The 24,202-nt window shown below is 42.3% G+C and overlaps 2 protein-coding genes across 3 annotated transcripts in view; both read left to right on the top strand.

The window, feature by feature from the left end:
- The window catches only part of RNF128 (ring finger protein 128), a 39,608-nt gene extending 38,047 nt beyond the window's left edge, over positions 1 to 1,561 (top strand). For both annotated transcript variants that reach the window (XM_009472303.2, XM_087748127.1), the window contains exon 7: positions 169 to 1,561. In XM_009472303.2, the coding sequence (XP_009470578.1) occupies positions 169 to 287 (119 nt within the window). In that variant the 3' untranslated portion in view covers positions 288 to 1,561. The remainder of the gene's footprint in view (positions 1 to 168) is intronic.
- A 5,760-nt stretch (positions 1,562 to 7,321) lies between these two features.
- Positions 7,322 to 24,202, top strand: part of TBC1D8B (TBC1 domain family member 8B) — a 44,027-nt gene continuing 27,146 nt past the window's right edge. The window contains exons 1-4 of the mRNA XM_087748648.1: positions 7,322 to 7,541; positions 19,017 to 19,127; positions 22,949 to 23,067; positions 23,702 to 23,927. Of these exons, the coding sequence (XP_087604774.1) occupies positions 7,412 to 7,541; positions 19,017 to 19,127; positions 22,949 to 23,067; positions 23,702 to 23,927 (586 nt within the window). The 5' untranslated portion in view covers positions 7,322 to 7,411. The remainder of the gene's footprint in view (positions 7,542 to 19,016; positions 19,128 to 22,948; positions 23,068 to 23,701; positions 23,928 to 24,202) is intronic.

Below are 24,202 nucleotides of genomic sequence, written 5' to 3' on the forward strand. Positions count from 1 at the left end.
GTGGTAGTTGGAGCACGGCCTTGGGTTTCCCCCTCTGCAGGAAAAGTGCTGGGAAAAGACCACTGCGGTGGGCTTCTGGAAATAAAGCAAGCGTGGTTGTTTTAAGGTAGTAAAGCTTGCCTATGACACTTCTTAACTTGTCTTTTTTCTTGGTTTTGTTCTGGACAGATGACAACATGCATCTTGTAAACAATGAATCCCAGCCCTCAGCTGTGAATGGCCTTCCACATGTTGACAACCCAAGTTTTGAGGCAGACGAAACACAAGTTTGTGAAGTCAGGTCCTAAGAGCATGCCCAGCAACATGGTGTAAGCCTTCTGCAAGGAGCTGCCTACTGCCATCATGTGTATACCAAACGTTGCAAGACTGTAGCAGGAAAAATATTGCCTTGGCAATGCTGAGATCAAATAGACGTGTTCAAATCATAACTGTATGGTTTGCCATTCTTAAAACTGCATCTCAATGAGGAATTTAGTTTTAGTACTCTTCAGATAAAGCTGTCTTAAATATAGAGAAAAACATCAGATTTTAACACTAAACCAAAAGTTCCGTCTCCAGCAAAGCTTCTCTTCAGCATTTGAGTCATTTAAATATGGAGAAGATTCTTTGTTGTAGCTGTGTCTACTGGGAATTGTTTTGACTTGGTTTTTTTTGTTGTTTATTGTTTTAATTCAAGTGGATTTTCATTGTAAACAAATTGATTTTGATCTGGTCTAATATTTCTTTACCAGACACTGTTTAGTTTAAAGCAACACTGGATTTGATAGGAGAAAGTACAAACTAATGCCTGTCAAACTGGATTTTGCCCACAGTGTCTTTGGTTCTCTAGTAAACCGATTGATTCTCTACCTCTCAACTCCAAGCCGCCAAACATGCATTCCTAAAGGGGAAAAAAAGAGAGCTTCAGGCTGACAGGCCAAATCTGACTTGCACAATACTGTAAAGGGAACAATTGCAGGAACTCTTCAAACCTGTTAATATTAGACAGTCTGAAAGATCCTCCATGATTTTTGGAGTTGTAACCATTAGCACCAGCAATACGCCAGAGTCCTGGCTTCGTGAGAGTCTGGGAGGACTTCAGGAAGACTGAACTAAAGATGGAAAGATAGGTTCTTCTCAAAGGATCTCCTGTGTTTTGTTCAGAAAGGGATCCAGCCTCTGAAAAATGCTGGACTGTTGCTGTGCACTGTCTTGCCTGTGTGCTAAAGCTGCAGGGAGAGCTGAGATGACTGGAGAAGTTGTCTGTCGTCTGTGGGGAGTTGAACTGGGGTCGAGGAGGAGCACTGGGTGCCTCAATAATAAGTGCAGGGCCTTGCCCGGTGAAGGTAACTAAGGACATCTTACAGATGCACTTTATTTTCTTTTTTTTTATCTCTGTATCTATGGCTTGTTTCTAATGTTAGCAGAACTTTGTCTTAAAGCCCGCAATAAAGTACTATTGAATCTAGAAGGGAAAAGCAATGCATTTTCTTATCTGTAATATAATTAAAAATGTTGTAAATATTTCATGATTTGTATTGAATTTGAATATGAAAATGTAAATAAAACTATATTTTGACGACCCTGACTGACATTAAATATTGATTACCAGCTCTTAGATGGAAAGAGATGCTGAATTTGCCCTGTCCCACAACCCCAAAACTCATTCAGTTTTTGGGAGGCCAAAAAGCAGCAGTGCTTCCTCAAACCAATTGGAATAACGAGTGCTAATTATGTGCAGGGTGCTACTGTTGCACGAATTGAAATTGTGTTGAGAGTCTTAAGCATAGGAGCTGTACTCTATATAAAGGAAAAACCAAGCACCTTACGGTGTGTTCAGTGAGCTGCTTGATATACCTCTGAACTGTTTTTCTAGGCATGTTCGGCACAAGGCACTCTTACATGAACTCTTCAGATCAGACAGGTTCCGTCTCGCTTTCCTCTGTCAGGTTGCTCAGCATCCCTCCCTTAATCAACAGTTGATGCTTGCTTTATAAGACAAAGTACTTTAAAAATAATTAAATGCCCTTTGTTCTGTACTATACTATTAGATGTAGTAAAAACTTGTCATTCCCCGGCCAGTTAGTCTTGTGCTTCCTTTTAGCTCAGTTCCAAGTCTAGTCTAGGAAGCAGTGGTTGGTAATGGGCTCAAATTGCAAAGCTGACTATAATCAGACTTCACTCTGAAGCTGTGTTTTGCTGTGATCACCTTTCTATTTAGAGCAGAGAAAGGAGCAGCCAAGCATGTAAATGTACAACCCCTGAACACTCTCGTGGAATCATCTGCCGGTCTTCTGTGTTTAAAGGGAACAAGATTTGACCTTCAAAAAGAAGGGGGGAAATCAGATCAATTCAATACATTGAAAGGTACTTTGGCTTTTTTTTTTTGTGTTCCAATCTATACATTTGTTTATAAGATTCAAGCCTTTCTATTTACTGTCTTTTAAGTGCAATAAACCTGTCTTTTTTCAGTACTGATATTTCTAAGGGTAAGGTGGATGCACAGCATTTTCTCAAGGAACGCACTAGTGGAGTACTGGGGGATGCAGCAGTTCATGGCAATGAACTCCTACTGTAGGATCAGATGATGTGTATGTGTTCTGCCAAGATGTGGACTTGGATTTTTAAGATTCTTGTATCAAATGTGAAGTACTGCTAAAGGAATAAATGTAGGGTTTGTACCTGAACAGTATTTGAGCTACTGCTAGGCAGAAGAATTTAATGCTTCTCTGGTTTTGCAGCTTAACCTGTGAGTCTGCTGTGTTCTTGTGTGCGCAGATTTATTTGTAAATATTAGCTATGCGCAAGGGTTGTTTAAAAATGAAGGTGTGCAAATTTCATGCATGCAGTCTATGATACTGAACTTGGGTCTGTTGCTGTCTGACACTGAAAAAACCATTTTCTTATTTCACTGAACTCTGCAGAGGTTTTCCCCTTTGAGAACATTGCCACAGTTCTACCTGCTTTAAAGAAATTTCAAAGCTCCACTCTCACTTTGTATTTTCAAGTTGCCATGGATAGCAGCTGTCTTTAGCTGACCCTGCTTAGAGCACTGGGCAGCAGATTTTTTTAAATTTTTTTTTTGGTGATGCTACAGGCTTGAATGGCTCTCTGTTATCTATACGTCTATGTGTGCACTATGATAGCACGATGGACTCTTTCCTCTAAGCAAGAGGCAAACAGGAATGTGTCTGGGGATAGGGTTTTTCCTGAAATGCAACGCAAGCTTGCTGTTATTGCGCAATGGTTTGGGGTTTTGCTATATATACACTAACGTTTGCATGTAAGATGCTGGAAATTATGTGCCCACGAGTGGTAACAGTTGCTAAAATGTGTGCCTCTTGACGCTGTTAATATTCTCATTGAGTCGTACAGACATGTCAATTATTCTGCCCCCAAAGAGAAAGCAGAACAGGTTCTAGCATTGTCTCCAAGTGTTTACTCACTGCTGTCACTTATCTCTCCTCTAGGAAAGCTCTGATCTAGACACTTCACTCAAACGCTTGCATGCTTTCAAAGGGGGACTGGGAAAGATTTTTTTTATCCCTGCAGGAGAGAAAGCCTTGTCCCCTGGTGCTGGATTACTGTGCTTTCTTGTAAACTGGGCTTTACAGCAGTGGGATTTTATTTTAAACCCCAAACCAAAATAATACAATTTTCTCATATCGAGGAAAATTTTCAGGTGTCCCTATAGAAATGTGGTTATAGCTGAGATTTTTGCCTAAGGGAAAAGCAGGACTTGTGATGAGGGGCTGCAAACATATAAAAGCAGTTTGAGTCAAAAGGTCAGTTGGACTCTTCCCATAAAATAGAGAGACTTAGTCCATCTCAGTCTTTAGATGGAAAGATCTGCACTTGTCAAACGACCTAGCAGTTGGACAGAATATATATACACATCTACCTTGGCCGTGTGATTTAATGTAATTTCATTCCGTGTTTAACATACGCCAGCTCAGCATGTAGCCCTGCCTTTTCACCCAGCTTTAGACTGATGTTTCTCCTGTGCAGATTTGAGCAGAGTTCCACTCCCGCAGGGGTATAATGGCTGGCATTTTGGAATGGATGAAAGAAAATCTACTGGCTTTGGCAATTTAATTTTGGCTCTAAGGGAAGCTTGAAACCAAATTGCAATGTTCACCGCTGTGAATTAACAACTATGTAATTCTCTGCACTGGTTGTTCAACTGTTGGTTATACAGAGTGAAGCCAAAATTTATTTATATAGCTATTTATCTATTTATATAATCTTGGCTATGGTTACTTGAGGGAATGAATTTACCATTTCTAGGAGGTCTTTAATACAGCGAAAGAAAAATTCTGCAGCCCTAAATGGATCTCTGTTGCTGTAGAATGCATTGATTAGACTGTAGGATGATTGTGTGCTGATTAAGAAAGAATTTAAATGCCTATAAATAAATTCCTCCAAGCTGACAGAGGAGCACTCTTAACAGTATTTGGTTAAGAATCCAGTGCCTGAGGGAATTGGAAAAAACACATTCGACATTCGAGACCTTGAACCAAGGGAGAGGAAAACAAAACAGAGATTTTCCAAGCAGTACCGTTTTACTGTTAAATTTTTATCCAATTAATAAAGCTTGACTCTTACTTAAGAAAGCAATGTATGTCCAAACATGTTCAGCATGTGCGAGACACCAAAAGCCAAGCTCTGGGTTGGAAATGCCAAGGGCATCTCTCCTTACAATTAGCTTTGGAACTGGGAGCCCTGTGTTGGATCCTTAATAGGTATTTCCTATCCAAGGGCTTGGCTAATTGGGGAAAATTAAATGGTAAACACTCTCTCTGGGAATGCTCTTAGAAGAGCAGCATCCAGGCAGGAATCACTTTATCAGTTCAGCTGGTAAATCTCCAGGAACCCACTAACATTAGTCTGTTACTCTCAGTCACTTCAAGTGTGGGGATTGAAGAAACTGCCTCATGAAGAGCAATGTGGTAGTATATCTAGGAGTTGTTTGCCCTGTCTCATTAATGTTTTATCTGTGTTAGTAACTGCATGCTGGCTAATGACTTTTAATTCATTTTTCCTTTCTAGTACAGGTAAACCATCAGAAATGTATTGCTTCCTACTCTGTTATAAAACCAGGTAAAAAGAATAGTAGTGTTAGTTAAATCTATATTCAGTCCCAAAGGTAAAACCTTTTAATACTACAGCTTCTCTTGCTGTGGTGCAATGAGTGATTGGAAGAAAAGAAAAAAAAAGTCTCATACCAGTGCAATTCACGCAGTTTTGAGGCTTTCCAGTGAGTTAAATATGATTGCACACCCCGTTCTGCTTTCACACTGGTGCCTTAGGGTAGGCGGTTCCTTACGCAGCTGGAACTGGATGGGCATTGCCAACCATCTTTCTGTGAGTGCTGGCAAAATCTCGCTGTGCCTGTGCTCGCAAATAGACCGGTGCTGGCAGAAGCATTTTTGGTAGTGAAATACATTGGGGACTGTTGAGAGGGATGAAAGGAAGACAGGATAAAGCAAAAGTGCCAAGTTTGCAACCTATAGTTAGTGCATGATGTGCATAATTTTTTTTAGAAAGAGCTCAAAGTAGAGGCGGAGTTTAGACAACTACGTGCTGATTTTTTTGTGTGTTATACAATCAATAAATCATTATTCTTGAACATCTTAGGAAGGTCAATTATGCTGGAAAGAGAGTGCTAAGGGAAGGATCCAACAGGACAGCAAACTGCAGCGAAGTTCCTGGGAAATGGGAATGTCCGACTTGCTCCATTTGTACTGAATGACAGATTGTGTCAGGACCAGGAGTGAATCTTGCATGGAGGTAGGAAAAGACGGTAACTCTGAGAAGTTCCCAGCACCAGCAACCTGCAGTGGAGGAGGCAGTGGGGCTTCCACTCCTGGAAGGTTTTTGTTTGTGTTTTTGGTCAGCAGCAAAAGATACAAATTTGGAAGCAGAGTGCTATCAAGTGTAAGGCCTCAGGGAGAGATTTGGAGCTCTTTGGGACATAATGAAGGGATTGGAGAAGAAACAGCAACAGATGGGGCTCAATAATGGGCAGGCTGAGCAGTTGGGTGGCTGTGATGGTGACTTCATGGGGAGCTGGGAGTTAGGCTGTGCTGACCAGTGCTCATGGAAAGCAAGTCCCGAGGTCATCCCACAGCCCTGGGAAACCCTCGGCTGCATAGTTCCAGCACCTGATTTTTTTTGAAACCTATCTGTGAGAGAACTGCTCTTTAAATTGGAAGGAGGCAGCAACAGAAGACAGTAGTCAGAGCAGATACTCAAGTGCAGTCCCTACGAATATGAAAGCTGCTGCCTTCTTCCTTAATAGGATAGATTGATTGATTCTAGCGCAGAACAACTGGTAGCAGAACAACTGGTAACGTCAGTCTGCAAATAATCTGAAGAGCTAGTCATTGAGGACAAGTACCAAAGGTCTTGCAGACAAATCATGAAAATACTGAGACCATGAGTCAAGCTGTCGTTAAGGCAACCAAAATGTCTAGTCTGCTCCAAATTACCGCTGAATTGTGTTGGGTAATAGAAGCAATGAGGCAGATTGTCTTTTTATAATGTGAAATGTAAATAGGCAACGTAGACCATATGTCTGCTTCTGCAGCTGGTGGGGCCGCTCCTCTATTCTGGCGTGTCCTGCGGCCGGGGAGGGGACATGCATGGGCACTGCAGTCGGTGGAGGTGGGGGTCATGGCTCCCTTCCTTGCGTGGCAGGTTCTCCCTGTGGTTTTTTCTGCACCCCAGTCTCCTGCTGCAGCGTAAGGCTTAGTGCTGACAGCAAAACAAATGTGAAAGCCAAACCGAGTCTCCGGTGACGTCTGTGTGTCTTCTGGGCTGAAAATGGAATAACATTTGGGCAAAATTGAAAATGGGACTTCTCTCATTGGCAAAGAGAGCAAAAAAGTATCCAGCCCGCTTTATGAAAGCATTTTAGGGAGACGCTGGAGTCCTGTCGGGGAGGCCCGAGCCTGCTGCGGCCCTGCCTGACAGGAGCGAGGCTGGGGCCGGACAGCTCCCGGGCGGGGGCAGGGGAGGTGCCGTGTGCGCGGATCGGAAGGAAGAGCCTCTCCCCGACCCTGTGGGACAGGAGGAGCCGTGACTCTCGGGCCGCCTCCCCGGGCGGGGACGAGCCTCGGGGGGCTGCAAGCCGAGCCTCCCCGTCCTCCCGCCAACTGCCCCTGAGGGCGCGGCAAGCTGCCGCCACACAGCCCCGCAGCTGGGCGGCCGCGCAAGGCCCGACGGGAGACGTAGTCCTGAGGCAGCGGCGCTGCGCGGCCGGTCGGCCCCGAAGGACTACTACTCCCAGCATGCCTCGGGGCAGGGGCGCGCCCCCCGCTTCCCCCCGCCCCTCCCGGCGGCGGCGCTTGGCAGCCGGGCTGTGTACGTGGGAGCGGGAGGCCGGGCGGCGCGGCGGGCATGGGCGGCGGCGAGTGAGGGGACCGCCACGATGTGGCTGAAGCCCGAGGAGGTGCTGCTGAAAAATGCCCTCAAGCTGTGGGTGCAGGAGCGCTCCAACCAGTACTTCGTGCTGCAGAGGCGGCGGGGCTACGGCGAGGAGGGCGGAGGCGGGCTGGCAGGTACGGCCCCCCCGGGGGCCGGGGCAGGGTCTCCCCTCGGCTCGGCGGCGGGGCGGGGCCGCCTCAGGCCCGCTCCCTCGGGGTTCCGGCGGGAGAAGGGGCCGGAGGAAGGGCTGGAGGGGGCGGGTGGCCGTTTGCCGGTCCTGGGACCCCGCGCTCCTGTGGGCAGGGAGGAGGGGAGGCCTGGCCCAGTTGGGGAGCCCTTGACCTTCATGGGGTTTCTCCTGTGGTTCTCTTTTTCCTCCTTTCCCCCTGCCCCCTTTTTCCTTGCATGAGTGAGGCATTTCAAGGGACATCCCACTGGGAGAAGGAAGGTTTGGTGAAGTCCGGCTGAACATGAGCCAGCAGTGTGCTCAGGTGGCCAAGAGGGCCAATGGCATCCTGGCTTGTGTCAGGAACAGTGTGGCCAGCAGGACCAGGGAGGTGATCGTGCCCCTGTACTCAGCACTGCTGAGGCCACACCTCGAGTACTGTGTTTAGTGTTGGGTCCCTCGCTACAAGAAGGACATGGAGGTGCTGGAGCGTGTCCAGAGAAGGGCAATGAAGCTGGTGAAGGGTCTGGAGCACAAGGCTTAGGAGGAGCGGCTGAGGGAGCTGGGGTTGTTTAGTCTGGAGAAGAGGAGGCTGAGGGGAGACCTTATTGCTCTCTACAACTGCCTGAAAGGAGGCTGTAGTGAGGTGGGGGTACAGTCTCTTCGCCCAAGCAACAAGCGATAGGTCGAGAGGAAATGGCCTCAAGCTGCGCCAGGGGAGGTTTAGGTTGGATATTAGAATAAAACTTCTTCACTGAAAGGGTAGTCAGGCACTGGCACAGGCTGCTTGGGGCAGTGGTTGAGTCCCCATCCCTGGAGGTATTTAAAAGATGTGTAGACGTGATGCTTAGGGACATGGTTTAGTGGTGGACTTGGCAGTGCTATGTTAATGGTTGGACTCGATGATCTTAAGGGTCTTTTCCAACCTTAACGATTCTATGATTCCAAGTTTCTGGCACGCTCCATGTGGGATGGGGCCTGCTGGTGTCCATGGCAGCGTGGCACCCAGGTGCAGAAGAGCCCGGTGGGGATGCGCAGCGTGGCAGGGCTGGGGGCAGCCGGCACCCTTGGGTTGTACGTAGAGCTGAGGCCAGCGTAGCCCAACACTTGGTACTAGCTTAACAGACCTTTGCTCCAACGGACCCCCTGGCAGAGTTAGATTTGCAGCTTGTTGGAAGAGGAGATGTCAGAAGAAATGAAGGATCTGTCTTGCTTCGGCAAGATGCTCATTTCCAAACCTCTTTTCCAGTATGCATCTGAGGCTGCTTGAAACGAGCTCCTGCTCAGGCATTTCTGATCACTGATTTTAAAAACAAGCATATGATTTGATGGAGCTTGTCAGGAGGGGTGGGTCAGAGAAGTGACAGGGCATTGACCACAGTATAATAAACTTTATTTCCTGAGAACTTCAAGGTATGGAGCTGAATTTCTGTATTTAATTCTTGTCTGTTGGTGTCATTATGCACTACAGGGACCCCAGCTAGCACTGAGACCTTTGCTGTGGTGGTAGCTATTCAGACTAGAACTGACTCCTTCATAGCCTGGTGGCGTCTGTCATTGACCCTGTCAAGGAGAAATGCTACAGGGAAGCAGAGTAAAGTCATTCCTGGGTGGGATATGGTTCTTGGATGTTTTGCATGAGTTGCATCTCTGGATTTTCTAGGCTGTCTCTAATTGTGTCATCATAAAGCAAGCTATATTAAACGTGAGGCATGATTGTCTTGTTGAAACATTTATTGATTCTACTGGACAAAAACAAAGCCCAGACTTTTGGCTGACGAATTTCAGATGTAGAAATAGCCCTCCCAGCTGGAGGTGGGGCATTCTTCATTGGCATCTGAACCACTTGCAGGGCGCAAAGAAAGTGTAAAAAGAAAGCATCACAAAATCCCAGATTCTCTTCTAGGGATATCATATTATAGATAGATAGGTAATGTTAGGCTTCGGCTCAGAACCATGGGTGATATTTTGCAACCTTGCAAGTCTTGTGGTCATTAAGCTAGGCGGGCCATTCTCCGCCCTGGTATCTTTGGAAACCAAGAAAGCTGAGTTGGTATGAAGGTTATCTTTCTGTGTGATAAAATTCATTTAAGAACAATGACTAAAGTGAAACGATAAGAACTAGAATTAGCTATTAATTTAAAAATATCCTCATAGGCTTACAGCTGGACAGACAGCTGTGCCCTCCTAGTGCCCTTTGGTTTTTGTTGAAGGTGAGGCTTCTGTCACTAGTCTTCTCTCCTTGATGTCATTTGACAGCGTGGAAAAACACTTGAATGGGATAGTTCCTATAGTATGTTTGGGGGTTTTTTTATGTGTCATCGCACATTTTATTTCTGTAGCTTTTCTTGTAATGTTAGATTCATACAGATTTCATCTGTGCAAGTTATATTTTTCACTGGACAGAAACAAAAAGAGTGAGGTGTTATTGAATTAAAATTGTGATTAGAAAGATTAACAAGAAAATTGTAAGAAATGCAGTTACATTTGTGTTTGCAGGTTTGAAAATATTCAAACCTCCTAGGTATAAGGTAGCGTAATTTGCTGTGCCTGATTTTAATTTTATATTGCTATGTGTCACTTAAGAAAATTAGCGCTTACTTTAGAAAAAAACAATGAACAGCTATTACCTTATGAGGTCATTGCAAATGTGCCAAGTAAAATCTTGTTCTCCTGAACAGCATTTTTCAGCTGGTGAGGCAAGGCTAGAGGCCACTGGCAGCACTGAGGGACTGGGGCGTTATGAGAGAAAGAGGCAGGCAGCAGTGCAAAACTAAGCCTTGAGGGAAGAGAGCGGCAATGCCTCAAGACAGGAATGGGAAGAAAGATGAACAGTGCTGCAGGGTTTGAATAGCAGTAATGGGGACTAGCTGAGGAGGCAGTAGCAAAGGATTCCCAAGAATACAGGAGTACACTTGGTAAGACTTCCCCAAAGGGGAGATGTGAGTTTTGAGGAAGAAGCCAATAACTGGAGAAGGTACAGACCAAGGAGAAAAAAGATAGATGACAGCAGAAACACTAACCTGAAGAAAGGCTGGGTATTCTGGTGCTGTCCTAGGTTTAGAAAGAAGGCTGCAATTGGATTTGTTTGTATGACCCTTCTGGACTGACTGTTACAGCAGGACCAATTTGTAATCTGTAGATGATACAGTTAGCTCTTATGGCATGTGTCCACACACAGCATAGTTCTGAGTTGGCTAGCATGGATAAAAATGGACAGAAATATCTTGTGCTGGTTTTGCTTAGCCTTGGCTCTCTTCCTGCAGGTATGCGCCTGCTTAGCTTTACACTTCATTCTCTTCTCTTTCTTAGACCTCACCTAAGGATTCAGATGCTGTAGCCTGTTTGACTGATTCTACATCTGGTAATTCAGCCTGCAACAGACTGTCCCAAAGTATGTTGCTGTATGTCTGTCAGTGCAACCGTGCGACCACTGGTTGTTCTGTCTTCTGCAGAGCTGCTATGGGAGAGCTACTCAGGTTTTTTAGAGTGAAGTTAGGCAAAATGCCCCACGTGCTGAAGCACAGTTACGATGATACAAAACCTGTGTTGTGAATGCATGTGCTGTAACCAAGATCTAGTGAGATTAAGCATGTTGGTGACAAAGATGTTGCTTTGGTTATAGTTTAGACAGGACCTTAATTAGTAGTTATACGGATGAGTAGGAGTAGTTATACGAATGAGTATTTGGTGTCATAAAATACCAATCTTTCATGGAAATGTCAGAAAACAAGTTATTTGTTTTCTGCTTCCATTGTTTCAGTTTGCCTCTTTGTGCTTGAGAAATTTAAGTAAAGTGCAACTGTGAGAGGAGAAAAACTTATAATGAAATACATGGTTGGAACTAGCCTTCCCTGCTTCTTTTATGTGATGTGCTTGGAAAGGTAGGGAAAACCCCTGACTCTTCAAGTCCTGGATTTCCTGTGACAGTTATTGCCATCCTGAATCTGTAGAAGGCCCCTGCTGGTATTCCTGCTTTTTAAAAGATGCAGCTTGTCTGCGTCATTGCTAGCTAGGTCGCAGGCACAGGAGGCTGGAGGAAGGGGAGACAGAGCTAGGCTTGTACGTGTGCTCTGGGGAAATTTTCCTTATCTGGTATCTGTCAAAAGGAATAATGTTAAAGTATAATCATTGTCAATGGCAGGGATCTTTTGTCTCTAACAGAATATTCTGGCGGACCAGTTAAAAAAGTACTTGGTGATCTTTGTACAAACTTAAAGAAATTTATTTTGGTAGGAACTGCAGGACAGGAGAGAAAACTTGCACTGTAGCTAGACTTGGTATGCAGAAAAGACGCTTACTTTTCAAAACTTAAAAGTCTGTGCTGTGACAGGACTAAATATACAGTAGTAGAATAAATGGCAGAACTCATTTATACCTGCTGGTGTTTTAGCACACTGAGCTTTTGGTGTGGCTTGCTTGCTGCAGGTCCTCTACTGTGATAGGCATCAAAAGGAAAACTCACTAGATTACTAAAGATCTGAAATGATCTATGCTGCATATTTTTTTCAGCAGCTGTAGCAAAGATTATTTTGCAGTGTGTATAGTTGTGAGACAAATAACACCACTCTGTTAAGAAGCATATTTATGTTTGGGGATGACAGGTAGGAAAATGACCAGCACGCGCTTCCCAACTTGTGCTATTCAGCTTTTTAGCTGTACAAAAGCAAAGATAAGGAGGAGCTGTGATACTTGCAATACTTTTCTCTGTACCTACCAAGGAGACTGATGCTTACATTTTTTCAAAGTTATGCTTCTTATTTTCCATTCTTTCAAGGATATCTTTATTGCCACAGATAGGCAAGATAGATTGCCACACAAGGGCTTGGATACACGCCTTAGTTTAATCAGTTACTGTTGTCTTACCTGAGTCATAACCACTGACCATAATGTACTCGAGTTATTGTAAATGGAGACGAAATCTTTTTTCACTGAAGTCTTAAACTAACCTGTTTTACATCTCAATTGACTAATTGACTAATTTGCATCTCAGGCCATGTATTAATGTATTTCATTAAGCTGAGGTTTCTTAGTTGAGAGATCAAGTTCACTTGGGAAATAAAATTAAGTAAAAAAAGGGTTCTGTGCTTAATTTGAGGAAATAGAAAAAGGGTCTTATTCACAAGCTGGCATTAATGTGTTTTAAATGAAATACACAGAGATGATGGCTTTTCATGGTTTATGTGGTATGTGTTTGTATATCTATCTAGTGAAAACTGGGACTTCAGTCTTTTTTCTTAAAACTGAACCAAAATGCTCTGTAAAACTATTTGCTGTTACAGAATGGAGCTTTAACCTGTCTCTGTAAATAAATATTTACTGTAGTAGGGATTTACAGTTTGGGTCTCCTGCATTGTAATTTGGCAACAGCTCACTCTGGATGCGTGTTTCTCTGCTGAGATTATATCGTGTGCCAGAGATGCCTTTGTGGAAGTTACATAGCATCTGCTGTGCTACTCTGGTAGTTTTGGTTTCAACGGACCTGCATCTTCTGATTTTTCTAAAAAGGTTTTGATGAAAAATACAGTCCATTTGAATTGTAGTTAGGGTGCTTGAATTTGTCTTTGCTTATTTATGCAATGGATTTCAGTTTTGTAGTAAACAAAGTATTTCACATACTATTCCTATTGACTTTATTCCTTGCAGTTGTATCTAGGTATTATATTGCCTTCAAGATTTATTTTTATTTTTAATTCACAATTTATTAAAAGGTTGACTTTACGGTACAAAAACAACTAAAAAAATTCATTTGAAATTAATTATTTTTATTCTTCACGTTTATACGTCTTCAAAGCTAGAAATTTTAGTTGTCAGGACATATCTATTTAAAACCTCTCTTAAGGTTGCTCTAGGCTTTCTGGCTGTGAGGTGTCCTCTGTAGGATTCTGTGGAGTCTCTTCATGTACCTAAGAATTGTGTGCTGAAAGCTTAGGAGACTGACTGTAAATGGTTTTAGCTCTTGAGGTATGACAGATATCTGATCAAAATGAAGGATGTTTGCTATTGTATTGGGTTTGCATGGCAAGGTTTTGGTAGTGGGGGGGCTGCAGCTTTGGCTTCTGTGAGAAGGTGCCAGAATCTTCCCCCGTGTCCGATAGAGCCAACGCCAGCCGGCTCCGAGACGGACCCGCCACTGGCCAAGGCTGAGGCCATCAGCGATGGTGGTAGCTCCTTTGGGATAACATATTTTAAAAAGGGGTAAAAAACTGCTGTGCAACATCAGCTGGGAGAGAGGGGTGAGAATATGTGAGAGGAACAGCCCTGCAGACCCCAAGGTCAGTGAAGAAGGAGGGGGAGGAGGTGCTCCACGCGCCGGAGCAGAGATTCCCCTGCAGCCCCTGGTGAAGACCATGGTGAGGCAGGCTCTGCCCCTGCAGCCCATGGAGGTCCACGCTGGAGCAGATATCCACCTGCAGCCCGTGGAGGACCCCACGCTGGAGCAGGGGGATGCCTAAAGGAGGCTGTGACCCCATGGGAAGTCCATGCTGGAGCAGGCTCCTGGCAGGACCTGTGGACCTGTAGAGAGAGAGGAGCCCAGGCTGGAGCAGGTTTGCTGGCAGGACTTGTGACCCCATGGGGGACCCACGCTGGAGCGGTCTGTTCCTGAAGGACTGCAGCCCATGGAAAGGACCCACGCTGGAGCCGTTTGTGAAGAACTGCAGCCTGTGGGAAGGACTCACGTTGGAGAACTTCATGGGGGACTGTCCCCGTGGGAGGGACCCCACGCTGGAGCAGGGGAAGAGTGTGACGAGTCCTTCCCCTGAGGAGGAGGGAGCGACAAAGTGTGATGAACTGACTGCAACTCCCATTCCCTGTCCTCCTGAGCTGCTCAGGGGGAGGAGGTAGAGATATTGCGAGTGAAGTTGAGCCCAGGAAGAAGGGAGGGGTGGGGGGAAGGTGTTTTAAGATTTGGTTTTATTTCTCATCACCCTACTCTGATTTGATTGGCAATAAATTAAATTCATTTCCCCAAGTCGAGTCTGTTTTGCCCGTGATGGTAATTGCTGACTGATCTCCCTGTCCAAGTCTTTCATTGTATTTTTTCTCGCCCTGTCCTGATGAGGAGCGGGAATGATAGAGTGGCTTTGGTGGGGACCTGATGTCCAGCCAAGGTCAGTCCAGCACAGCTACCTGTCACAAACTTAGTTGTTCTACAGTATTTTTTCCCCTTTGGTTCTGCTCTGATTAGCCTTTGAATTCTTCAGATTGTAGAAGTGAGCAGTTATTGCCTGGATGAAGCTGACTGTAGCTGCATAATATCACTTTCTGCTATTTTTGCCACTCAGGGAAAGCTTTTACAGTATTTTCAAACAGCTCGTTTTTATGATGATGTAAATAAACTAAGAGTAAGAACTCAATTGTACATGAAAGTGTCTACTTTTCAAAATCCTTACTGTAATGGGGCTGACCAGTGTTGTGCTAGTAGAACACTTCTGTTTATAAGGAACTCTTACAGTCTTATAAATATTTGATGTCCCTTAACACTTCTAATGTAGCAAATCAGGAGGCTGTCTGATCCAGTTTTAATATAATTAATAATTGACCTCAAAGGTGCTGTTATGCATTAGAGGAGAGAACAGGCTTGTGCTAACTGCTTCAGAACAATAGTGCTCTTTTAAAAAAAGACAACAGCATGTTTTCTTTACTTCCAGTTCTTCTTTGGTAGAATGGAATGTATATTATTCTGTTTGCATTACACTAGTCCCACAAAGGATAGGAAGTAGTCAGATCGCTGAGTATGATATACGTATTTAAAATAAAGAAGATTGTCAGCAGTAAAAAAGTAAAATATTAGTACTCTCTTGATGTACTTGGTGAAATAAATAGAGAAGAACAAAATGATGTTGCCCCTGAATGGCAAAATGCTGGGCAGTATTTTTCATGTAACATGTTGGCTTTGTTGCCGTAAATTGGTACAACTGAGAGCAAAAATCATTGCTGATATGTTTCGGTGCATGTCTCTGCAGCTAACGTTGATATTTTGTTAACCAAGTGTTTTAGAGACTTTTGGGAAGAACACATCCTTATTTCAAAGCTATTCTGGATTCCTTGCCCTTTATTTTCTAGGGTATTTTACCCCATTTATTTAAGTATCTAGGGTATTTCCCAGTAGTTTTACTCAAGTAGCTATGACACTGAAAATGTTTTCTAAAAGCAGAGCCCTTTCTCCATGTCAATGTGCATCACCTTCCATATCTACAGCTGAAGTCATTCTCTGAGCGAGGCAAGAGGATGATCTAGGTGGAATCCCCCGTAGAAACTGTGGGGTCTAGCTTGGAGCAGAGATGAGAGTAGATGACCTTCTGTAGGTTGTCCCTAAAATTGGTTGTTTGAGAGCAAGATGTACTGCATTTCATTAGTGAGGGATTAGCAAGTACGGCCTGAGCTGCTTTTTCCCCTTGCCTCCCTTGTGGAGATAATGCTGAGCAGTTACTGATTCTATCTACTCCTTTATTTTACAGTTAATATCCTTGTCATTATACAGGTGAATTTTAAGTCTCTGCAACCCTGGAAGTGAATCATCCTTCATTAGGCTTGTGTGAATGGAGTTAGCAGAGTGCCAGCAAACCGCTCAGCCGTGGTCTTACTTGCCTGGGTGAACATGGTTCTTGATTTCCCATTGGGAAGTAGCAATAAAAGGGAGTGCTTGCTGAGAAGCACCCAACAACTTGTAGTTATGGAAACCCTGACTGATAATATGGTATTCAAAAAATTCGCAGCTCATAGAGCACTTTCAAGACTAGGGTAAGAAGGTGAGACTGCTGATTCCTCGCAATTATGCCGGTGGCCATAGCTGTGGAATTAGTTCGTAATGTACTGAGTATTCGTCAGCTTAAGCGCAAACCTGTAGTCTGTATCACATTTGTGGACAAAGCGGTATTGACTAGTGGGACTGTTGAAGTGACTGATACTAACCTGATGCAGTTTATTGTCTCTAAAATCTAATGACTTTCCAAGTAGGGGGAAACTGTTATGGCGTTTTGAGGAGTGCTGCTTTCTAGTGCACAGTTGTAATCATTCTCTCAAGCTGAGCAGCTTCATTAACCTTATAAATGATGACTAATGTCCTTGTACTGTATATCATAACAGAAAACGGTATTAGGAGAATTGCGAATGGAATAATAAAACATTTGCTGAAGCAAAGCCAACTTTGAGATCCGCTCAGTGTTATGACTCATTCAGTAAGCCAAAGCTCTTTAAACAGACATAAATGTTGCTATCTATTAAATGTCTGACTTCAGTTAGAAACTACAAAAAACCCCTGCTTTCCAACAGTAACTTAGAATCTATGAACTGCAGACAAGACAAGATAGTAGTTTTGATTGATGTAATGCACTGTCTTTGGGGGTTTTTTTTGTGTGTTTTACATTATTATTCACTTCCATTTTTTTGAAGAGAAGCAAAAGCATTCTGAAACTTGAATAGCCACCGTAAGGCAGTCACACAGGCTCTATGCTGAAAGTGTATCCTTAGGAAAACCATGTTCTGAGGATGATTGTCTACAGACTATTAACTTTGCATACAAGTTCTCTACCCTAGTAGCATTTTTTTGGGAATGCCCTGCATCCATGATCTCAGCAGGTTTGTGGAACAGACTTTACAGCATCTCTTTGGGTAATTGAATCTCTCATATTTTTTTGGGTGATCTTTTCTCTTATTTTGCAATTCTTCTGTAGGAGAATAAAAGCTCTGTGTGATTGAATCGTTTAGGTTGGAAAAGACCTTTAAGATCATCAAGTCCAACCGTTAACCCAGCACTGCCAAGTCCACCACTAAACCATGTCCCTGAGCACCACATCTACCTGTCTTTTAAATACCTCCAGGGATGGGGACTCAACCACTTCCCTGGGCAGCTTCTTCCAGTGCTTGACAACCCTTTTGGTGAATTAGTTTTTCCTAATATCCCATCTAAACCTCCCCTGGTGCAACTTGAGTCCGTTTCCTCTTGACCTATCGCTTGTTACTTGGGAGAAGAGGCTGACCCGCACGTTGCTACAACCTCCTTTCAGGTCTCCCCTCAGCCTCCTCTTCTCCAGGCTAAACAACCCCAGTTCCCTCAGCCACTTCTCATCAGACTTGTGCTCTAGGCCCTTCACCAGCTTCGTTGCCCTTCTCTGGCCATGCTCCAGCACCTCCATGTCCTTCTTGTAGTGAGGGGCCCAAAACTGAACACAGCACTCGAGGTGTGGCCTCAGCAGTGCCGAGTACAGCGGCACTATCACCTCCCTGGTCCTGCTGGCCACACTGTTCCTGATACAAGCCCGGATGCCATTGGCCCTCTTGGCCATCTGGGCACATCGCTGTCTCATATTCAGCCAGATGTCAACCAAAGCCCCCAGGTCCTTTTCTGCCAGGCAGCTCTCCAGCCACTCTTCCCCAAGCTTTGCTTTAGTTGAACTTTCCATTTATGTGCCCATGCTAGAAGGATGGCCAGCATAGGAAATACAGGAAGGAAGCATAAGATATTGTTGCTTGTATTTTTGTTTCTGTTGTAACAAGAAGAAAAAGTTTTACTTGTGCATCAGGATCCAAAAGCTTGTATTTTTTCTGTATGGATTTTTCACCTTTTAGGATTCCCTGAATCTTAGATTTGAAAGGAACTTTTAAGATATCTGGGCTAGTATTTTTATTACTGTGCAGAAAGAATGATTTTGGCAGCCAAGATAAAATGCGTACTTATTTTCTCAGGAAACTTTTTGCTCCCAGTTATGGAGAGATGAAGCATGTCTCATTAATGAAATTAGTATATTTTGATCTGAACTCTGTTTAATAGGAGCTAATTTAATATTTAGTGGCAGGGAGGTGACATGGCCATTGTATCTTGGGTGTATAAGCTCTATGGGAATAATGCACTTTATGTAATATACTTATGCATGTGATGGTAGAATGAAATATTGGTGTTCCATACTTTATGTAGGAGTCCTCTCATAGCAGCAAAACCTTTGTATGTACAGGAGGTATGATATGGTATTCTCATGTAAAAATGGTGGGATTTTTATAAAAATCAGACATAATGGAATTACAATCTCCTGAGAGCTCTTTACTGTGACTGGAAAACAGAACAACAGTAAATGACTAATTAAGAGGTAGTTCAATTACTGCTTGTGCTCATTGAAGGCTGGAAACTACCATGTTACTTTTCAGGTTGTCCTCTGGTTTATGATATTACATGGCTATTGCTTCCAAGGGGGTCATCTCAAAAAGCTTCTTCACCCTCATTTTGTGTTTATAATGGCTTTTACTGGATCAAAATATCATCACCTCCCAAAGAGGTTCCTCTGGAAGCACTTTTTGCTTTACTCATTTGTACTTTTTATTTTCTCAGAGTTCGTTAGTCATTACTTGAGTAGCATTCCTGTTCACTAAGAGAGGAATCAGAAGTGAATGTACATTTCAAAACCTTAGTTTCACTATGCTGTATACATTTTCTTGAACACAACAGGTCTTCTCGTGGGAACATTAGATGCGGTGTTGGATTCTACATCGAAAGTCGCCCCATTTCGCATCCTGCATCAGACACCAGACTCTCAAGTCTACTGGTCCATTGCTTGTGGTATGTACTATGAATTAGAAACTAACTGAGCTTATAAAGTGAAAATTGAGGGTACAAAGTGTGGGATCCATTTTTGGTTTAATCCTCTCATCATTATTCATTCCCGTGACCTCTAAATGGTTTGAAATTATTTGCAAACCTGTAATTGACAGTACTATGTGGTTCCAGTTTTTCAGACTATATCTATGGATATATTACAACTTCCGATTGCCTGCTTTCTGCAGTAGTCCATCAGGTACTAAAGCCTTGGTGTTCTCTTAGAATAACAGAGGCACGGTCTTTTCTTCTGTAAGCTGCAAATGTAACTTGGCACAGTTCAGGGTGATAGGGAGAAGCTGACCCCTGGGAGTACTAAGTGTGTTGTAGGTAGGAAAACAGGAGCTGCTTATCCTAATGTTTTTTTCTACCTTATCTTTGCATGTTAAAATGAGCCATGTTCCCAGTCATGGTCAGAGCTGAATTCTTCCTCATATCTGTTGCTCTCATAGTGTAAGAAGTTCTTTCTCTTTCTTATGTTGCATTATTAATCAGTAGGAAATGGAAAAGAAAATTGACCTTGAGAGTGGAGTATATGATTTTTCCTAGAGCATGTTTTTTGATAGTGTGCATGGGTTTATTTTGTTGCGTTTTGGGGTTTTTTTTAAATTTTATTTTAAGTTTTGCAGCTTCTGCTGAAAATAAAGTCTTAATTCCTTGATACAGGCTGCTTAACTACTGAGTGTCCAAAGAGACCTCCATTCTAAAAGTTGAGAGGACTCTTTTATTCTTTACATGCATCATTGGTTTTTCTTCTGAGGCATGGTCTTGTCTTTCTATTGAAATTAATGAATATCGTCATGTGGTCTAATGCTAAAAAGTCACTGTTGTGGAATTAATCTATTTCTTAGGCTTATTGGAAGCTCTGAAAACATCTATAATTACAGTAAAAAAGAACCAGTTCATTTTTCCATGCTTTATTTTTTTTAAATTAGTGGTATTCTTTAAAGAAACAAGACTCCATCTAGACTTCTCCGGGCTCTAGGCCTTCTTTTTAGTTGCCTGTGGCAAAAGATGAGCTTTGCAGGAAATCTGCCATTCTGAAAACACTTAGAAGTTTGAGTAATTCCACTGGTAAATGCTATGTTGTTGTTACATTGGATTTTGCTGTTACCGCTTTATTATGAATCTTCATTGCTCCACATTAAATGAAAAATTGTGCCCCTTGCTGTCTTTTCTATGCAGTTAGCTACTTTCAAAATACAGATTTGTTCTTTTAGATGTTTAGTTAATAGTTTACACATTTCATGCTGTAATGCTAATCTGCTCCTCTTCATGTTCTGCAAGGACTCTCTGAAGGGCAGTAGTCAGTGAGAAAACTGTCTAATAACAATCTGATGTAATCCATTACATGTCACTTTAAAAGGACCGCCTTATAAAGTTGATAGAATTTGAACAGCTTGTGAATTGGCAGCAAATAAAATTTTAGTACTACTTCTGAAGAAGTCAGAACTGATGGTGACAGGCTATCAAAGAGGTACTTTGATAAGTGGGTTGGAAATACACTCTGGGGAATTCTAATGCCATCAGGTCAGCCCTTGGGAAAATACGAAGGGTAATCTTCCCCTTAGGACTGAATTTATATCAATTCTGTGCTGCATAAGTATACTTTACAACAAAAAGCTACATAATGTAGTTGTACTTTGTGTTAGAAAACAGATTGTTCCTTCTGTGAAGTGAAGAAATTGAAGAGACTACATTTTGTTCCTGCTATTACATATTAAGGATCTGAAACAGTGCTCCTAAATCATTTAAATATTTATTAAAAAGTTTCATCTTTACTGTGTCACATCTGTGCCTCTGATTCACACTGTGACTCAAATAATTGGTCTACATGTGTAGTCTGAGAAAAATAATTAGTTTGTGATTTAATTGCTATGTTAATTACTCTTCATATAATTTTTTAAAGTGTTGTTGCAAATCCACCCTGTGTAGTGCAGTCTAACTATTTAACCGTATTTAGACCAATTTCTATTCATTCCCAAGGCAACTTTAACTAGTTCTGTGGAGTCCATTGAAAGTTGTTTAGTTAGTCTTTACAAAGTAAATTGAGAAAAAAGAAATTGTTAGAGGTGTGTTCTTGCTTAGGGGTATTGATAGTATGTGATTACACTGACTGATTTTATTTGTGAGCGTTCCTGTGGAGGATGAAACTGCCAATTAATTTATATCCCTTTATTCAAACCTATGTAAATTCTTTCCCTCTCTTCCCCTCTCCCTGTCTCCCACCATCTGATTGGGAGCCACCTGTCTTTAAAGAACTGACTCAGTACTGAATTTACTGGACCTCCGCTGTTGTTTCACTAGTACCATCTCTGCTTATTACCTATTACCACTTGCATAATTTGTAACTGAGTATGTGAAAAGAATAAGATGAATTATCATAAGCATTTTGAAGTTGGCCTACCAGATTTCTTTAATTATAAAAGTGTTCCTATGTATTTAAAGGAAACCAGTCATCTAAATGTATTTCTGGAAAGTTCAGCTGAGATAGGTTTTTCTTTGCTATAAAGTTTCAGTGACATTCACCATATGGTAGGCGATAGCTCTCTGAAACCTAGATTAAAAAGCAATGTAAAGTAAATAAAGTAACAAGGTTGGCTTCTTTCTAAGGTGTTTGAAAATGCAGTATTTATATTTTTGGAACATTGAATTCTATCTTGGCTTGGTTTCTACATTCCTTATGGTTATCGATAACAGTTTTTTTAAGTTACTTCTCCCTTGCACATATGTAAAGGAAATGAAAGGAAAGAAAACAGTCCTTATTCCCGTGTGTTTAAGTCCCAGAGGATCCAGAAGAAAAAAATCCTAATTCTGGTGGTGCCAAACGGTGTTTCAAGGATCGTTCAGCTTATATGAATCAGTGAGCCTTTTTTCCTGCATCTGGAGTTAGTTCTGGTGTGTTTTCCATATGGGGTGCAGCTGTGCTTCTGTCCTCTTACAGAAGCCTGCAACTCCATGAAAACACTGCGTTGTTTGGAATTACAGCAGAAGCAGAACTTTATCGTAGGTAGAATGACATTTTTTCCTGAATGGTCGTTGCCTAAGCTTTAGTGTGGTTAGAAATAGAGTTAAAATGTGACTTTATAGAGAATGAGCTAAAAACATGGCTTATACTGAGCACAAGTAAGTAGCAATTGGTTGTTTGTTGTAAGCAGCGTAAACGGTTGTTCCAAGTATCCAAAGAGAAACCTTTGCTACCTTCCTGGTTACGGTGGTGTATTCTTTACATTCTTACACGTTAGAAGGGATTTTGCACAGCAGGTCTAAGTCTTGGAGTTCTACTCTGGAAACTGTTGTGGGCCAGTGATCAAAGCTGAGGATACCGAAGGCCCAGATTTCATTTTCTTCTTAGTCTCATGAATTTGATCTCACATTTCCCACCTTCTAGACTATTAGACTGTGAGTGTTCTAGCTATGCTGTGCCATCCGTGTTGGAGAGGTACTGCTGAGCTGAAGAAACTATCAGTCCAAGTCAGGCTTCAACACTGAGCCACGCAATATTGACAAAGCTGAGATGCTTCTGGATGTAAAGACTAGAAATATAGCTGCATAAAGGGCCTGAAAGATAAAAACACAGCTGTGCACATTTTTAATGTACATCAAATACATTTTTAGTATACACGAGAGTTGGACAATAAATTTGAGACTTGTGATTTGGACTTGTGTATCTAAGTTACTCTGTGAATCGGGAATTTGCTAAGTATTCTCTTGATTAATATTTTTAGTGAAATGGTTAAAATCTGTTCTGATTTTAAGTAATACTAACTTTCTCTTTCAATCAGGATCCAGCAGAGAAGAAATAACAGAACACTGGGACTGGTTAGAACACAATGTTATGAACACTTTGTCAGTATTTGATTCAAATGAAGATATTACGAGCTTTGTCCAGGGGAAGATAAGAGTAAGTAACAGGCACATGACATAATTGGGAAAGGCTAAGTATTTTTTTCCTCAAAATGTACATGAATAATATGTCCTCTTTAGAATATCAAAGGACAGCATTGTAATGCTACATACTTCTGATTGAGTAGTATGTGGCTGTTAACTTCAACGCACTCCATTTTTCCTGTTTATCTCTCCCACAGTTAAGTAAGGTTGTTTGACATAAACTCTTCTTGGTAAATGATACACCAGATTCCCTCAGATAGTGGTCTAAAACTATGGATACATTATTTCACAATAATTTTAATAATGCCTGGGAAGTATATGGTATATTTTTGCGAAGGTGCAACAGTTCACTTTATATATGCTAAACATTTAGCCCAGGAATTCCTGTGATTAAGTGAGGAAAATATATCCGTTTCAGAAGAGGAGCCCAGGAAATGTGTGTCTTGCCTAAGTTGTGTGGGAAACTTGGTGGATGCGTCTGAAATAGCACATTTGATTTGTGATCTGTGTTTTGATCCTCAGACTATTCTTCCTGTTCTAAAACTTACTATGCTGTTAGGAGAATGCTGCACTGTACGTATGCAGGTGCATATCTGATACCCACCCACATGGATGCACATATAAAGTAATTCATTCTTTTGTTTTAGGGTTTGATTGCTGAAGAGGGAAAAGGTTCTTTTGTAAAAGAAGAAGATCCTGAGAAGTTTCGTGAAGGTCTTATGAAGTTTGAAAAGTGTTTTGGATTACCGGAGCAGGAGAAGTTGGTTACCTATTACTCATGCAGTTATTGGAAGGGCAGAGTGCCCTGTCAAGGATGGCTTTATCTTAGTACCAACTTCCTTAGCTTTTACTCTTTTTTGCTGGGAGCAGAAAGTAAGTAAGCCTCGATAGTAAGCCTAGTTCCTTCACATTTTACTGTTTATCTTTCAGATTTGGAAGAATTCTTCCTATGTCCTAAGGGAGCTATTTTGCCATGTGAGCGGATGTCAACACAGAATAGAAAAAACTGCAAACATAAAATACTTTATGGAAATGAATAAATTTGTGTGACTTACTACACAATGTCCATTAGTTTTCTTCCTCTCCGTAAGCTTCAGAGAGAAGGCAGACCTGTTGCAGTTGACTGTAACTAAAAGTTGTCTGTCATC

The sequence above is a fragment of the Nipponia nippon genome, unplaced genomic scaffold (genome assembly GCF_047370975.1).
Source record: "Nipponia nippon isolate SJK-2023a ecotype South Korea unplaced genomic scaffold, ASM4737097v1 scaffold_12, whole genome shotgun sequence".
Lineage (NCBI taxonomy): Eukaryota > Metazoa > Chordata > Aves > Pelecaniformes > Threskiornithidae > Nipponia > Nipponia nippon.